Source organism: Heptranchias perlo, chromosome 9 (genome assembly GCF_035084215.1).
Source record: "Heptranchias perlo isolate sHepPer1 chromosome 9, sHepPer1.hap1, whole genome shotgun sequence".
Lineage (NCBI taxonomy): Eukaryota > Metazoa > Chordata > Chondrichthyes > Hexanchiformes > Hexanchidae > Heptranchias > Heptranchias perlo.
In genome coordinates this window covers 43,441,498-43,460,581 of record NC_090333.1, presented here as the reverse complement: position 1 = coordinate 43,460,581, position 19,084 = coordinate 43,441,498, and the positions used below count along the sequence as shown (strand labels likewise).

Here is a 19,084-nt window from a genome sequence, read left to right as displayed (position 1 = left end):
AATAGTTTGATGCTCATATGGGAGGGACTGTAGGTTCTTTCTGAATGGATGAGCTAGGATGGGCGGTATGATCTTTCTCATCTTGTTAAATGAGTGTGTTTGCATGTGTGTATAATTATGTGTGTTCTGTACTTCTGGAGTTTTTTGAACACTTTGATGAATTATTTTTCATCGCCTTGAACATCTCCAAAGCTTTTAACACATCCATTTTTAAACAGTTACCATCATATGACCTCCTACTAAGCTATCATAAAGCAATCCATTTTCCTCTCAAATTGCTCCATGTGTTAGATTAGGTAGTTCATCCTCTGATTGTCTTTCCATTAATTCAGGGGTTCTTTTAGGTTCTGTATTGTTCCCACTCTGTTCCTTCTCCATATAATGGCCCCTGCCAGTCACCTTCCAATCGTATCCAATCCTTTGCCAATGATTCCACTCTACAGTTGTCTATTTCTTTCATATTTCATGCACTTGGTGCACATGCCTCTCACAGTGCAGTGGCTGAATCCCTACATCTTGATCTCCTCCATGCCTGACGGGGCAATGAAAATCTTGTTTCTTTCAATTCTTCTATTGCGCAAGAGTAGATTTTCCAACCAGTGGGGTAATTTACACCAGCATGAAACAGTGAAGGGAGACCTAGGAGATAGGACAGAGATCCATATTATCTAATTCCAAGCCAAATTGTTCTTGAAATAAAGCTGCCTGTGATTTCCCAATTTTCCCATCTGAATGTGCTCTGCACTCAGGTTGCCCAGATACAATTAGAGATGAAGGCCAGGCAGTTTCTGGGCATTGAGTTATAGTTAGTTGTTACAGCTTGAGCTGCAGGATTCTTGATAGGTGGAGTTTTATAGTGTCATTTTCTTTGGATTTTTGTTTGTTGCAACTAAAAATTGAAATATAGGAATTTCTATGGATTTTCCTCTCTCTGTTTTTTGGAGGAGGAAGAAAACAGTGAAAGATGGATAAAATGCAGGTTTATTTGCACTAGAGGCAGGCTGCCCATACATCCCCCTCCTTAATCGCACTGCTAAGGATACAGTCCCAGGCATACTTACCTGGGAATGTTCAAGGGTTTGCTTCAGCAGGGAGGCAGTGATGACATCTTGAAGCAGTATTTCAGATGCCTGGTTGAATTAAGAGAGCATGTTACTTTTAGACCTGCCTACTGCACGCTGCCAACTTTTCCAGCCTTGGAGTCCTAACCATGAAGTAGGTGGAGGAGAAGGCCCACTCGAAGCCAAGGGAAGAGCAGAACCCTGAGAATGGGGACGGACACGAGAAGTGCCCCCCCTCCAGTTCCGCTGGAATTTTTAAATAAAATGACAGAACTGAGTCCTGCCCCAATTCTGCCTCCACAGCCCCTCTATGCTTCAGCAGCACCCTTCTAGGCCCAAGAATTTCAGGGCAAGAGTGTTTTGAAATCTAGTTTTTAGGCTGTGGGCATTTCACTGTTCGTGCATTGACCTTCCTGCATACTTTTTTCTTCCTCTTTTTTTTGCCAAATGACTATGTTTGGCTAAGACATACTTTTCTGGAGCCTAGGTAAATCCTGCTGCAGCACGAGTTGCAGCTAACAGGATGGGAATCCCTTTGGCTGTTGCCATAGGGCTGCATGAATTGGATGATGATGACTAATGTATGAGGACGCAACGGGATATAAATTTGCCTTGGGCGATAGTGCAAAACAGGCCCGAAAATTGGACAGAGTGTAAACCAAGCGGCCGATTCTCCATTACCCATTCTGTGTTACCACCCAAGACAAATTCATACTCCAACATGTTCAGGTCCAAAACACCTCAGGGCATGTGCTCGCTGCGTCAATACCTAACAACCTGTGCTCATAGAGCGCTGCATTGCATTGTATGTCGAAAAAGAGCAGTCCTAGTGCCTCGTGTACTGCAAAGACAGTGACAGTCTATGTTGTCTGTTGCAGCCTGACAACTTCAAAGGTTTGGACAGCTTTGCCCATAACTGTGAAGGTCACTGCAACATTAAGTTTCTATGTAACAGGATCCTTCAAGGGATATCTGCCAGATAATCCAGACTGCCGTTCATTCCTGTATAAAGCAAGTGAGTGATGCCATGTTTGCAGGAAACACCTTCATAACTTTCCTAGTAGAAAGGAGACACTAACTGGAGAGGGTACAGACCATTCACCGTCTGGCAGGCTTCCCAAGAGTTCATTCAGGGTGTTATGGATGGAACCAATGTGACTGTCAGAGCTCCATACTTTAACATCAATGCTTATATCAACAGGAAGGAGATCTACTCCATAAATGCACAGATTCTTTAAAACCACAGAAACATTTTTGTGCACATCAATGCCCGTTATCTAGGGAGTAGCCATGATGCCTTTATTCTGCAGTAATCCAAGATGCCTGCATTATTTGACTTTTCTGAGAAAATAACCAGATGGCTGTTGGCAGACCAGGGCTGCTCTTTGTAGCCTTGGCTCATGACCCCAGTTAGAAACCTCCACAAGCAGCAGACTGTAAATACAATGATGTTCATTGTTACCACGCCATAGTGATGCTACAGAAATAATTCTGTTGTTCAGACTATTGAGATGGAGGTGCTGCTCCAATCAAGGTCTCCAAAATCATCATCATTTTCTGTACACTGCACAATTTGACTATTCAAAGGGAAATGAGCATCTAGCAGGATGAGGAACTGGCCTATGGGACTCACGGTCCATAGGAAGAGGATGAGGATGAGGTCAAGGACAAGGATGACATGGACCGAGATAATGTACAGATGTGAAAATTGGTCTGGAATGCTGATAACTAGTCCCTGTAATGGACACTTCTTGCCACATACAAAATTTATTTTCCCAAAGAACTTCCACATATTGTTGCCCCAAGAATGTGCCATACAATCCTTCCACTGAAGTGCCATCTTTCACCCCCTTCCAGCACTTATTACTTTTCCATGGCCTTACCCGATAGACACTGTCCATACAAAGGAGAAATACAAATCTCTATATTTAATAACATCTGGCAGTGTTGTAACTGCCAGCGCCCCCCATTCTTATATTCTTCTCCAATCATTTAAGGGGTCTAGCTGAAGTGGGAGAAGGTGAAATGAAGGTGCTCATTGGATCCTTGTCTTATCGTGCACCCAGTGCTGGCATCCCAACTAGATTACCAGTAGACTCATCAGAGCAGTCCAATGGGTGTCTATGATGAAGGTAAAGCCTGGTGCCATTGCTCTTTTCAATCCCAGCCTGTCCAGCCTGGGGAGTGACAGACTGCTGGATCTGGATGCCTAAGGTCTCAGTGTTGCCAATTACAGTGTTCGGCACTTGTTCTCTCACTGCTTTGGGAGATTGACATTCTCTGCATTTCATATCATATGTGTGAGTAAATCTGCTTTTATACTATTCTTTTCTTTTAGTTTGGATTCTGGGAGCCCAGACTGGGTTTACGAGTCTGCCACCAGGCTACAGAAATTTGATTTAACTGATTAAATGCCAAGAGACAATTCATGGATGGTCTGCTCCTGGAAACAGGATGAAAAGATGAACAGGATAAAAGAATGTGTACCACGCAGCTAGGTTTTTTGGAATCTTCCCTTTTGGGCTCACAATTACAGAAGCTAATGCAACAATAGTTCCAGATCTACGCTGCAGTTAGAAAGTTTTCCCTTCTGCAGTAAGGGCATGCATGTGAAGCTACGCAAGAGCTGTAAGGTTGTCTGAGGACTTTTCATGTGTCACACATTGGATTACACACTTTGACTTTCCTGTACAAATCTGGTCAGTTCTAATGGGTACTAGCATTGTATTTTTGCATTTGTTACCTTTCGTTCATCTACAGGCTCTCACTTACCCACTCCCTCTACCTCAGTTATGCACAGGAATAAGCTGAGTGTGATTAAAAATAACTTTTATTTATTAATGAAGTGATTTCAATGAGTCCGCTACAGTACAATCATCAAAGAAGCAGACTGTTAGAATATAGGCATTTTCTTGGCAAATCAAAAATCACAGTTATTACATAATCTGCTTTACTGCAAAAGGCAACCAGAAGCACACTGCCCTTTTTTTTCCAGACCGGGCTAGTGTCAGTGGAGGCTGTTGTTCGAGCCTTTAAGGATCCAGAAATTATGTAAATAAGGTTTCACCCCTACATTTTTGATGGTTTCTTCCAGAAAAGCAACGTCATCACTCAAAGCCAGTATAAAATAAGCGCATTAACAAAACTCACTTACTGGCCTTCAGTGATGTTTCTGAAAGAAGTGTGTTGCTGCTTTCTGACTGAGCTACTATTATTTTTGCCTTTTTGAATTGCATTTAGTTTGTTAGTTTTTTGCAGTCAGAAATATAATTTTTCATTTTACTTTTTTCACACATTTCCTTTTTCATGTACTACCACTCAAAGAAGATTCACTGTCAGTTAAAACAGCCTCCACTGGTAGGATGGGCATGCCTCTGGGAATTCCTCTTTTTGGGGAACTAGGGGATAAGGAGAACTTCCACATGAATGAGTAGAGGCCTATGCACCTGCATTGAAGGCTCTCTGAGCCAATCCACTCATCACCAGAGTTATTTGGGCATGCTCAAGGAGATCTATCTTCACCACCTACTTTTCATCTGGTGGCATTTAGCCTCCTCCAGCAGTTCAACCTACAAATATTATCCAGGCCTCAGACAGCTCTGCCCACAGTGATGAAAGACATTACTACCTTGAACTTCTATGTAACCGACTCTTTTGAAGCTGCCTTGGGCACATCTATTAGACTAGCCAGTCTGTACAGCACTGCTGCATACATCAAGTCACTTGATACCTTGTTTGTTAGGTTGAATGACAATCATTTTTCCAAAGGAAAGCAACCAGCTAAAGGAGAGATTCCTCATTTTCTTTGAAGTTGGTGCCTGTATCTTTAATCTACTGAGCATTTAGACACAATGTTGTTGAGCAGAATGCCTAAGTTATGTGGGTGTTCTCAGCACATGACCTGCAACTAGAAGAAATGCAGGAAATCACCGTGCAGGCTTGATGCCATCACTTTTAGGTGTTTTAAATTTAATTTGCATTAGAACACGGTGGCTGCGATGGGGGCAATCAAAATAGCGGATTTCTGGAGAGGGAAGGAATCCTGGCTGCAACCCGCCAAAAACGCCTACGACCCAGACGCATTTGGGTGCATACGCGCGCTTCAGGAAACCAGGAGTCCCACCGGCAATTAAAGCTGGCGGGCCGATATTTAAAGCAGTAATTAAGGTATTTAAATTTATTGAAATGTTTAATTTTACGTTTATTGATGCAGGGAAAGGATTTTAACTCTGCCTTAATGTGTTTCCCGTGGCAACACGCCATGGAAACGGTGGCGGGTTGCAGCCAGCAGCCATTTGACCATTTAAATCACCGATTGACATATGGGGATAAAAGGTGAGTTATTGCAGCAGGGCACTCAATTCTCTCAGACAAACGTTTGGCTGGGAGATCTTTGTGTTTAGACTGAGAATTCTTGGTTCACACTCAGAATTCTTCTGTTTATACATATTTACCTACTTTTTGGTCCCCCTCAAACTGACAACATCAGGATGGGGGGGCTCAATGGCTGCATTCACCAGTATATCTGAGGAGGAGGCACATCGCCATCTGCGTGCAGTTCTGGTAGTTCCAGCTTCACAAGACAGAGGTACGCCATGGAGACCTGCAGAAGAACAGAGAGGGGAACAACGGAGGGCCCAATGTCACAAGAGACACTACCCTCGTGAGAGGGTCAACAGGCAGAAGCTGAGCTTCCTGGACACCTCTGTGGAGCAGTGCCGACAAGCGCTAGAGTGACTCGGCAGGTGCTCCTTCATGCAGAGTTGCTCCTGGCTGGGCCTGGTGGCATCGCATTGCCTGTGGCAGTTAAAGTCACCACTGCCCTCAATTTCTTTGCCTCTGGATCCTTCCAGGTCGCCACCGTTGACATCGCCGGGGTCTTTCAGTCATCTGCTCACAAGTGTATACGACAGGTCACCGATGGATTGTTTAGCATTGTGACCCATGACGTCAACTTCCCCATAGACGACCTCAGCCAGACTGAGAGGGCAGTGAGTTCCCACTCTCCGGCTGGCTTCCCAGGGGTACAGGGTGCAATCAATTGCATACACGTAGCAATCCGAGCACCTGCACATGAGCCAGGAATGTTCATCAATAGAAAGGGATATCACTCGATCAACGCTCAGCTCGTTTGAATCATAGAATCATAGAAAGTTACGGTACAGAAGGAGGCCGTTTGGCCCATCGTGTCCGTGCCGGCTGAAAAAGAGCTATCCCGCTTAATTCCACTTTCCAGCACTTGATCCGTAGCCCTGTAGGTTACGGCACTTCAAATGCACATCCAAGTACTTTTTAAATGAGTTGAGGGTTTCTGCCTTTACCACCCTTTCAGGCAGTGAGTTCCAGACCCCCACCATCCTCTGGGTGAAAAAAATTCTCCTCAGCTTCCCTCTAATCCTTCTACCAATTACTTTAAATCTGTGCCCCCTGGTCACTGACCCCTCTGCTAAAGGTAATAGGTCCTCCCTATTCACTCTATTTAGTCCCCTCATAATTTTGTATACCTCAATTAAATCTCCCCTCAGCCTCCTTTGTTCCAAAGAAAACAACCCCAGACTATCCAATCTTTTCTCATAGCTAAAATTCTCCAGCCCTGGCAACATCCTCATAAGTCTCCTCTGTACCCTCTCTACTGCAGTCACATCTTTCCTGTAATGTGGTGACCAGAACTGAACGCAGTACTCAAGCTGTGGCCTAACCAATGTTTTATATAGTTCTAGCATAACCTCCCTGCTCTTATATTCTGTGCCTTGGCTAATAAAGGAAAGTATCCCATATGCCTTTTTGACCACCTTATCTACCTGTCCTGATACCTTCAGGGATCTGTAGACATGCACTCCAAGGTCCCTCACTTCCTTTCAGTATCCTCTCATTTATTGTGTACTCCCTTGCCTTGTTTGCCCTCCCCAAATGCATTACCTCACACTACTCTGGATTGAATTCCATTTGCCACTTTTCTGCCCAGTCCATTAATATCTTCCTGCAGTCTACAGCTTTCCTCCTCACTATCAACCACATGGCCAATTTTTGTATCATCTGCAAACTTCTTGATCAAGCCCCCCCACATTCAAGTCCAAATCATTAATATATACCACAAAAAGCAAGGGACCTAGTACTGAGCCTTGTGAAACCCCACTGGAAACAGCCTTCCAGTCGCAAAAGCACCCGTCAACCATTACCCATTGCTTCCTGCCACTGAGCCAATTTTGAATCCAACTAGCCACTTTCCCTTGGATCCCATGGGCTTTTACTTTTTTGGCGAGTCTGCCATGTGGGACCTTATAAGATTATGAAAGGATTTGATAGGGTAGATGTAGAGAAGTTTCCACTTGTGGGGGAGATCAGAACTAGGGGCCATAAAATATAAGATAGTGATTAATAAATCTAATAGGGAATTCAGGGAGAATAGTTAGAATGTGGAACTCGCTACAACAAGGAGTAGTTGAGGCGACTAGCATAGATGCATTTAAGGGGAAGCTAGATAAGGACATGAGAGAGAAAGGAATAGAAGGATATGCTGATATGGTCAGATGAAGGAGGGAGGAGGCTCGTCTCATGCATAAACACTGGCATGGACCTGTTGGGCCAAATGGCATGTTTCTGTGCATTCTATGTAATTCTATGCAATGCAGAGGAAAATCAGCCTCAATATGTCTGCCCCCAGAGCGAGCTTTTGGCTTAGTGGTAGCATTCCTGCCTCTGAGTCATAAGATGAAGGATTTGAACCCCTCTCCAGACAGCTCGGTGAGTGGAGACTAGAATATAGTCTCTAAATACTGGATTGATATCCAACGGGGTATTTGTGTCCAGATGGAGTGACTGCTGGCTCAGTGGTAGTATTCCAACCTCTTAGTCAAAAGGGCTGGATTCGGGTCCCACTCCAAACAGCCCCGGCTAATGGAGACTGGAGCGCCGGCTCTGAACACTGGATTGATGTCCAGCGGGGGCACTTGTGTCTGATGGATGCGGGTGTTCCCCCGTCATAAAGGGTAGGTGGGGCTCTTTAGCCTTGGTTGCAGCCCACCTAGTTTAAGATAAAAACCATGAGGAATACAACAGGAAACCACCTCAGCTACTCATCCCTAGTAAGTGACTCAAGAATCTCATGTATGAGACTTGAGTTAGGCCCTGCCCTAGAGCAGAACACAGCAGACAGATTTCTGTTCCCATGCTTACTCCACTAGTTTAGAAACGTAAGACACAGCGACACAGATATGGATAGCAGTTTCCTGTCAAACAATGTACTTGGTTTGTTGGACTGTATCTCATCTGATTTAGAGACAGAAAATAAGTTACAAAAATTAGGATTTTGATATCAGAGAATGTGTTAAATTGGTCAGGGATGTTACAGCGGCAGGCCAAATGTTGGAGATCAGCTGATATCAACTGAGGTAAGAAATAACACATGTTTCATATAATATATCGCTCAAGTGCCATCTCTCAGTGAAAGGGAGTGTTTTATTTCCCTGTAAATTCCCTTTTTCCTGTTATGTGGTCTTACTATCAAAAGTATTTTAATCATAACCCTCTTCCTGTTACTGATCATTTAAATCAGTAAATAACCTTTAGTGCACTTGAACAGTAGCCAGACGATTCCGTGGTACAGTGAAAAATAGCAACAACACAAGATACATTGTATTTGTAAAATAGAAAAATAAAAAAAGGACATTATGGCTGTAGTACGCTCTTTAAATTACAATGATCTTAGGAACCTTTGAGCTTTGCTCTCCACAATTCATTTCAGAAGCATATCCCTGTAAGTCTCTCCCACTTGTGGTTTATTCTATATCACTTAAGATTATTAAGTGTTAAAAATGATGTGACAAAGTGTTATGTGACAAAGCCTATCCACTGCTCTTGGGATTATATTGCTCTTACTGTGCCCACGTCCCATTAGCAAGGTTTAGTGGCTAAGGTTTGGTTTCTGTCCCAGAGTAATTCACCCCGAGACACATGACTCATAGAGTACTGTTTGTTTGAGGGACTCTCCCTCTGTCTGTGTGCTACTGAGGAACAGAGCTCTCTTTCCCATGTGCATGTCTCAGACAGGATGCAGAAGCACAGAATATTACCACAGATAACTGCTTGCAGGGACTGGTAGTACCATCTGGGATTGCAAAGAATAGAACATTCTTTCAGGGGACTTTCTCTGAAAAAAACACCAGCTTAATTTACATGCATCATGTTTCAAATAATGACCACCGTTCTATTCCTTGCTCCTTCAGTTCTTTTTTTTAGCCATATATTACTGTGACTACATTGTATCAAATACACCCCTTAGGCCACAAAAATAATTAGCAGCGGATAGAATCAATAATAATTTAACATGTAAGAGTAGTGTAACAGATTTTCAAAAAATATATTTAAACATTCTTCCCCTTGCTTTTAATGTACCCTTTGTTCTGTTTAGCTGTCCCTAATTCAAGCTTCTGCCAGTGCCGCTCTTGATCCAAGGTAGTAAAGGTTGTGCAGGGAAGGGAACGCATACTGACACGACCTGGGATTTCCCTTCGTCATTGTAAGGCAGCAGTTAGGCTGTGCTCAGTGCTTCTCTCTGATGGTGCAACTGAGATGGAGAGCTTCCCAGGTCATTTCCCTTGTGTTCAGAAATAGGTATAAAGCTAATCAGAATTTGGAGTGTTTAAGTATCAAACACTATAACACTATATTTACTAACTTTAGCAGCTAATTATAAAATAACTTCCCTGTTTTTGTTAATTAAAATGTAACAAGACTGCACTGATGGCTTATTGAGTTTATCCCAAGATTAGCTGGGTTATACAGATTAGGGAGGCCACAGGTTCAATCCTCCAACTGGTTTGAATTAACTAATATCAAACTGGGTGGCAGTAGCAGTGCCACAATTGGCATAAGTACTCCAGGGTTCTTGTTTCTAATAACTCCAGTGGCCCTTGATGACATGCATGTGTGTTGACAATGAGTAATAGCTTCTGACACTCATTGTCAAGGCTCATGCATGAATACTATCACTTGGATGAAGTACAGGAGGGGAACTGTATCCAGTAAATAGTCAACATGTTGTGGAAAGTAGGAAAGAAGTGATAGGGGTGAGGGGTCATATAATACCCTCACATATGGGCAGGCATGTTGAAACATTTTGCAAATGACAAAATACACAGGAGTGATCGATTGCATAGGCTTCTGCCATGCTGCACTTCCTCCCCCAGAAGAGCCAAGCGGAAAGTTCAGGCTATAATATTTTAGTTTATTCTAAGGCTAGCATATATATTGTATATTTCTAATTTATCGGTGCACTGGGTTCTAGTGGATGGATCTGCTTACTATGAAGTGTTAGAAAGTGGGTTGGCAGCCAGCGGTTCCTTGTGCGGGGAGTCCTTATGTGTCATGCATGTACTTCTGGCTTTTATCATAAAGACAGGTTATCCTCCCACAATTTCTGTTATATGTGAAATTGCACTGCCAGTAATACTGCATACCCCATTACACTACTTGCCCACAGGCAGGTTCTCAGTTGACTTAACTGATAACCATGTGACTGCTGATTTTTTTTTGGTATTTAGATAATTTTGCAGAATTACTAATAAACAGAACACCCCAAACATTTCATTAAAGTTGAAATAATTCAAAGAAAGAATGAAAGGCTGGATTGATAGGTTGTTTGTTAGCAGCAGGAATGTTTCTATCAGCCTGTGGAATGACATGAAGGCCTTTAACCCTCAAAGGGGTGCAGAATGTAGTAGCACTTTACTGTTTTTAGTGGAAACACAAGCCAGAGCTTTCTGATTCTAGCCACCTATTATTGCAGTGTAAATCAGGTAGCCGACAGCAGAAAATGGGCCTTCAGAAATGTGCTGAGTTTGTATTCTGATGCATTTCCCAGTGCACGGGACCAGCACCACAAACAGGCGGAAGCTTCATTTAAATATTAATTTGTGGGCATTTTTTTACTGTTGTTCTGGCCTGCAACGTACCAGATATAAAGAATACCCATTTGAAATGGGTGTCCGGGATTGCTGGGTGGTGATAAGTATTTTGGAGATCATGGAAAGGACATTTACATAAAGATAAGTGTATTTTAGCCACTATTCCTTCATTTTTATTTTGATTTTTTTTCCTGCGGCCTTTAGGTTCTCATGAGCCTTTGTGCCAATTATTACATTTTTTAAAATCTATCCAGCAGCATTACAGGAACGAATGGATTTTCCAGTAGAAATTGCCCTTTCTGAGGTGTTTGGAAGAAGAGGACAACCTATGGAGGGTCTCCTGGCTGCACAAGAGAAGCTCTGTGCCCACTTGCCTGCATCCATAATCTGTAAACTGAGCTGAACATACCTCACTTTGGCAGATGAGACTTTCTCAGAAGAATGTCTATCTTCACACTTTGGGGTGCTTAAAATGAGCTTTAAGCGTCCTAAAACAAATGAAAAAAAATGCAAAAGAAAAATTCAAAAATGCACCAAACAAAATGAAAAAGGAGCCCCAAAAAGTAAAAAAAATGAGATACCGTCCTGAACCAGCTTTAAGAAAGAACAACTCAAAGGTCAAGAATGGCTTTCCACTGTGACTTTTTTGGAGGGTCTAGAGCATTGCCTGCAGATTCCCAGCCAAACCCTTGGAAATTGCAAGCATGTGCACTTTACATAATTTTTGGTGGCTTACCAAGGCTCTCATTCAACAGGAGTGAGAAATAGCCCATGCGTAACTCCAGAGAATAGCCCAAATGTTGAAGAATGCAGTATGATGTTTTAAGAACTGCATTTTGTCAGAAATAAGAAATTGTCAAAATATGTGAACGTAAGTATTGTATAATGAATTATTCAGGAGATACTGCTCTATATACTTTCATTCCTCTACGAAAAGGGAAAATTGTGTCAGCTCCTCGGGCCATTGCCCCCCTGAATCTTTACTGAGGTTAAGACCCCTCAAACTGCTGTGAATTGCATTCAGACTTGTATTCAACAAATCCCAACAAATCCCACTAAGAATACTTCTATAGAATTTAACACTAACAGCAAAACATATTTGAACAGTAAAGCTTAGGGAGCCAATATCATTCAAAGTCTCTCAGCTGAAAAATAGAACTAGAATCCTTTCAGATTTGCTGGACTGTCTATACAAACAGCTTCTACGTGTCTCCCAGCTCATTGCACACTATATGGGAGGATAATACAGTACTAATATCTTTACCCAAATTATACACCACAAAGGAGTTTGGTACTACAAACATGGGTCTCTGACATCTTGAAAAAAATCCACAACCTGCTTAATTTTCTCATTGGAGAATCAAATGTTGATGAGTAGCCATTCACTGAGAATGGAGAAAAATAATTCCCCTTTCCTAGAACACATCTGTGTCAGGCCAAGATCAGGATCAAAGATTTTTGACAATGTTACTGAGTATTTTACAGATCTGAAAGCATACTGTTCCATATAGGTCTTCACTGTATGACATTACTTAGACTCTGAAGGCCATGAGGTTTGTGTAGGTCTTTGTATCATGTTTCACAGGCTCTGAAGGCGAAGACGATTCCTGATAATTGAAAGTAATTTTTGCAATAAAAATTTGAATTACACAATAATTTGAGTTAAGCAAGATAAATAGCACCGCAAAGTGGGAATTTAGTGCTGAAAAAATTAAATTATCAGACAATTTGAATTAAGTGATCTTAGAATTGAGAGCAGTAGACTGTGGGCCTTTGTGGTATCACAGTAATTTCTAATGGTTTGAGAGTTGTTTTGTCAGAGAACTTTTGTTGCAATTTTAACTCAAAGGATTCTTTTGTTCTACCCATCATGACAATGATAAAATGGAGATGCAGAAAACATTACAAATGCTATAACTAATTGTGACAGAAAAGTGTTTACATCATTCCTGCTTTGATGATAGAGAACCAGATTAGAGCCTGAGACATTACAAGCTTCACATTAGAGCCAACTCAGTTGCAAAACGCTCAGTGTAAACCTACATTCTGAGATACTGGTACAAAATCTCATCTCCAATAATTAGATTCCATACTAATGTTGACACTGTGTGAACACAAGTTAGTTGTGGCACTAGTGTCCACCTCTTATTTATGGTGAAACGCCATCACTATACTGCTGTCCTGCACTCTAGAAGAATGGATCCTTTTGGTACAAGATGTTAAAGGAATAATAAGGGGTACCCAAAGTGAGTTTCATCAAAATTTGGATAATTAAAAATGATAATCTCTTTCTCAAGAAAGGTATTTTGTTTCCCTAGGTGTGATTGGGGCAGATGTAAGAGGTTTCAACTTGCCTTGTGAGATCAAGCCAATTACATCAAGGCTTGCACTCATCTGCGGAACATCCTCCTGCCACATGGGGGTAAGGACTTTCAACAATGTTTCAAACTTTTAGACGGCCATTCTGGCACAAATGCAACAATGTAACTCACAAATTTTCTGAATTATTCAAGTCTTTTGGTCGTAACTAGCAATTAACCAGGTGTAACCACTGAAACAGTGTTTGTGCAACAGTATATCATTCAAATAATTTAACTGACCTCAAGCAATAGTCATCAGGTTAGCAAGTAAGTTTAAAACCACAGCTGTAAAAAGGATATTATCTAGACTAGACCATGTGCCCCATATAGACTCATTAAGTAGTTTAATTTGGTAATACAGTACATAAATCTTTTTAAAAACTGAAGCAACAAAAGTGGCAGCAATGACCTAAATTTCCCCTTTTCACCATTACCGAGCTGCCTAATTCAAATATATTGTGGTAATTTAATGGTCATATTTAGGGTCTATGGTATGGGAGCTGTGGGTACAAGCATATTTTCTTTAATAATTGTTAAATATAAATATCAGTGATAGGCCTCCCTTGTATTACATCGAGTTACGTTGAAACTACAGCACAGAAACATTCCATTTGGCCCAACTGGTGTGTGACAGGCGATTATGTTCCACGTGAGCCTCCTCCCTCCATATTTCATCTAACCCTATCAGCATACCCTTCTATTCCTTTCTCCCCTCTGTGCATATCTAGCTTCCTCTTAAATGTATCTATGCCCTTGACATCCACGCAGCATTTGACCGAGTGCGGCACCAAGGAGCCCTAGTAAAATTGAAGTCAATGGGAATCAGGGGGAAAACTCTCTCCAGTGGCTGGAGTCATACCTAGCACAAAGGAAAATGGTAGTGGTTGTTGGAAGCCAATCATCTCAGCCCCAGGACATTGCTGCAGGAGTTCCTCAGGGCAGTGTCCTAGGCCCAACCATCTTCAGCTGCTTCATCAATCACCTTCCCTCCATCAAAAGGTCAGAAATGGAGATGTTCGCTGATGATTGCACAGTGTTCAGTTCCATTCGCAACCCCTCAAATAATGAAGCAGTCCGAGCCCGCATGCAACAAGACCTGGACAACATCCAGGCTTGGGCTCACAAGTGGCAAGTAACATTCGCGCCAGATAAGTGCCAGGCAATAACCATCTCCAACAAGAGAGAGTCTAACCACCTCCCCATGACATTTAACGGCATTCCATCGCCGAATCCCCCACCATCAACATCCTGGGGGTCACCATTGACCAGAAACTTAACTGGACCAGCATATAAGTACTGTGGCTACGAGAGCAGGTCAGAAGCTGGGTATTCTGCGGCGAGTGACTCACCTCCTGACTCCCCAAAGCCTTTCCACCATCTACAAGGCACAAGCCAGGAGTGTGATGGAATACTCTCCACTTGCTTGGATGAGTGCAGCTCCAACAACACTCAAGAAGCTCGACACCATCCAAGATAAAGCAGCCCGCTTGATTGGCACCCCATCCACCACCCTAAACATTCACTCCCTTCACCACCGGCGCACTGTGGCTGCAGTGTGTACCATCCACAGGATGCACTGCAGTAACTCGCCAAGGCTTCTTCGACAGCACCTCCCAAACCCGTGACCTCTCCCACCTAGAAGGACAAGAGTAGCAGGCACATGGGAACAACACCACCTGCATGTTCCCCTCCAAGTCACACACGATCCCGACTTGGAAATATATCCCGTTCCTTCATTGTCGCTGGGTCAAAATCCTGGAACTCCCTTCCTAACAGCACTGTGGGAGAACCGTCACCACACGGACTGCAGCGGTTCAAGAAAGCGGCTCACCACCACCTTCTTGAGGGCAATTAGGGATGGGCAATAAATGCCGGCCTCGCCAGCGACGCCCACATCCCATGAACGAATAAAAAAAAATTTTGCCTCATCTACTCCTTGTGGTAGCGCATTCCCACATTCTTACCACTGTTTGGGTAAAGAAGTTTCTCCTGAATTCCCTATTGGATTTAGTAGCGACTATTTTATATTTATAACCTCTAGTTTTGGACTCCCTCATAAGTGGAAACGGTTTCTCTACATCACCCTATCATTATCTTAAAGACCTGTATCAGGTCACTCCTCAGCCTTTTCTTCAATAGAGAAAAGAGCCTCAGCCTGTTAAGCCTTTCCTGATAAGTATATCCCTCTCAATTCTGGTATTATTTTTGTGAATCTTTTTTGCACCCTCTCCAATGCCTCTATATCCTTTCTATAATATGGAGACCAGAACTATGCACAATACTCCAAGTGTGGTCTAACCAAGGTTCTATACAAGTTTAACATAACTTCTTTGCTTTTCATTTCTGTCCCTCCAGAAATGAACCCTAGTGCTTAATTTGCCTTTTTTATGGCCTTATTAACCTATGTCGCTATTTTTAGTGATTTGTGTATCTGTACCCCCAGATCCCATTGCTCCTCTATCCCGTTTAAATTCTTATTATCCGAGCAGTATGTGGCCTCTTTATTCATCTTACCAAAATGTACCATCTCACACTGATCTATATTGAAATTCATTCGCCAATTACGCACCCATTCTGCAAGCTAAATAATGTCCTCTTGCATTTTGACGCATTCTTCCTTTGCATTAACTACATCCCGCAATTTGGTGTTACCCGCAAATTTTGAAAATGTACTTCTGATTCCCAAATCCAAATCGTTAATGTAAATTGTGAACAACAGTGGTCCCAGCACCGATCCCTTTGGAACACCTTTTGCCAGTCTGAGTAGCTACCTTTAATCCCTACTCCCTGTTTTCTGCTTTGCAGCCAATTTGCTCTCCATTCTGCTAGCTATCCCCTGACTCCACATGCTCTGACCTTAGCCATGAGTCTACAATGCGGTACCTTATCGAAGGCCTTTTGAAAATCCAAATATATTACATCTACTGCGTTACTCTTGTCTACTCTTTCTGTTACTTCTTCAAAGAATTCAATAAGGTTGGTCAAGCATGACTTTCCCTTCTGAAATCCATACTGACTATTCTGTATTATATTTTCATTCATTAGATGTCTTTCTATTACATGTTTGAGTTCCTTAAACTCAGCTCCCAGAATCTTATTAAATAAATTAGGTGCAGACAAACTTAAACCCTAAGTGGATGTATATGTCTTCTTTGGTATGGAGGACATTTGCGTGTTGGGTCCCTCAATTCACAGTGTGCCCATGTTTACCAGGTTGCTGCCCCTGCTGTCCCAAAAGCCCAGATAGGTGGTAGCTTCCTACTGCTGCTGCTGCTGAAAAGAGAGAAAGAAAAAGTTGCAAACTAATGGTGACAAATTCTAGCCATGCCTGAGGTATTTTTATGGTACCTCTGATTGCACAAGAGCTGAAAATAATACATGGTTACCCATTAATATTTTGTCTGTCGCAGTTAAAATATATGTTTTGCTCAAAGGCCATTCTCCGAAATACTGTACACATTGCACAACAGACTGGTAATGACGAAGGCTTGCACCTGGTTTTAATTGTGCCTCTGTTTATAGTTGCCAAGTGGATGCCAGAAAAAATCAATTTCATTTTAATAGGGCTTTCCACTTGCTCTTTGGAACTTGGGCTATCCCTGCTTCCCAATAATATTTTCACGCTTTCCTTTGCTGCTGAGCAAGAAATGAAAGAGTATAGTAATGCCTGCTCTGGTGACAGTCCATGGGCAAGTAGGCCATGAATGGATGTCCATGGGTGCATCGGACATCAAATCCGCTGAGTAGATTGGTGATACAGATGAGGATTGTAAATGGTTTTGAATCATATTACAAATACCATTGGAAAATTGGATCTATTTAAATGTAATGGATGCAAGGCAATAATCTCACTGTGGTACCAAAAGGCAACAGAAATTTACAACCAAACTCAAATACTTTCTATTCATTATGTGAATTCTGCAATGTTAATGGAGATGTTTTACTTAATTCTTTCTTTCATTTTTCTTCTGAAGGCATAATGACAGACTTGAGTCAGGATAATGTTTGCAGCTGATGCATAATGTTGGATTAATAATGCTGAAGGATTCAAAGTTATTACTGCACATTTATTGAATGATAGTCATTAGTTGATTACCAGGAAATAATTGTTGGTAAAACAATAAATTGCATTTATATAGCACCTTTAATGCAGAAAAGAGTCCCAAAGCGCTTAACAGAGGCATAAGGGTGAAAAAGGACGCTGAGCCTAAGAAGGGAATTATATATGTGTGTATATAATAAATCATATTTTGTTTAAATTTAAAGACATTAAATAAATATCTAGGCCTGGAATTTCCTGTGGGAGGTAATAGGCCATTTTGTCAATGACAATTTATGCCAAAATATTCTACCAATCTCATTAGCATACTGTAAAAATCGGAGTAAACAACCGCGGCCCGAGAAAAGTGCGGAACTCACACCATATATTCCTACCTTAAGTGTGAAAATTAAAATTTAAAGCCATCTAACCATCGTTCATGCACATTAGGCACAGCAAGTTTGAGAAAATGTAATTGTGAATCTTTTCACTTTTTAATGTGACTCATACTAATGCCATCAAAATGTATTCAAAGAAACAGAAAATACAGCGCAGGTCTCAGTGAGGATAAATAAAAAAAAATCACATTGAAACACCAGAAATATGATTTTGCTTCCTGCTGCGCCTAAAATTCTGGGCATAATTTTACACCCGTTTTGAATTAGCATAATTGCAGGAATTTCACTTTGGGGGCAGAGCCATTATAATGAGCCGCAACACGTACGAGTGCAGGACTCGATGAACGGGCTTAAAAGATTGAAGAAATTTGTGTGTAGCATAAGTACATGCGTAACACACTTGCACTTGAATTTCCTTGATCTGTTACACCGGAAATTGACTTTATGCCCCAATTGTATGGTCTTTGGTTGAAAATTCACAGGAAATTTTGGCGCCTATGGACTATTCTCCTATGTTTTGTGTTGTTTGTATGGCTGTTAGATGATTAAGGAGGGAATGTGCTTTTATTTGTCTATTTCCAGGGTTAATACGTGGGATTTTATATTCCTAGTGAATTAATAGCCTAAAATTACTGTTTGTAATATTAATTTTCAAATGATTAATGTGCTTGCATTCCATTCCTCTGTCGGCTATTTTAATATGGGTATGTCCATTAACAAAAAGAATGTCATGCAAACATGCAAAGCATTTGTACGCACGGCAAAAAGTAATTTGCAGGCTAATATCTTTGTCATGATTTCTTTGTGTCAGGCCATGTGTTGTAAAGCATATTATAAATTATATTAATTTCCAAAATAATACCTGAATGCAGTGCAAGTTAAGAAAAATAGTTTATTTATTCTTACTGCATTTTATTGCAGTTAATTTGCTTCGTTTTTTTGGGTCCATTTCTCTCTTCTGTTTCTCCCTCTTTCCAGGCCTCTGCTAATATAGCTACATAATTGGTCACTAGGAAGTGCATGAAACTGGTGTGGGTTGCCTCTTCCTCCGATCTTTCTCTCTCTGAGAACATGCTTGGTCTCTGTTCAATGGCTATTCCAAACGACATAGCTAAGATTGTGTGGGAAATGGTCATCACAAGCCCATGCCCTACCAATGAATGGCAGAAACTTTTGCAGCTCCAATACAATGTGCAGTGGGGCTACAATGCACCTCTTGATTGCAGTTAATGTAATTGAAGTGGGAAAGCATTTTAATACATAACAACAGTTATTGCACTTAGAAAGTGGACACTTTGAGATATTTTGATGTGATAAGTAT

General features: G+C 41.6%; 1 protein-coding gene across 1 annotated transcript in view; it reads left to right on the top strand.

Annotated features, from left to right (window-relative positions):
* Positions 1-19,084, top strand: part of fggy (FGGY carbohydrate kinase domain containing) — a 274,702-nt gene that overhangs the window by 144,696 nt on the left and 110,922 nt on the right. Inside the window, exon 8 of the mRNA XM_067990291.1 lies at positions 13,285-13,388. Coding sequence (XP_067846392.1) covers positions 13,285-13,388 — 104 coding nt within the window. The remainder of the gene's footprint in view (positions 1-13,284; positions 13,389-19,084) is intronic.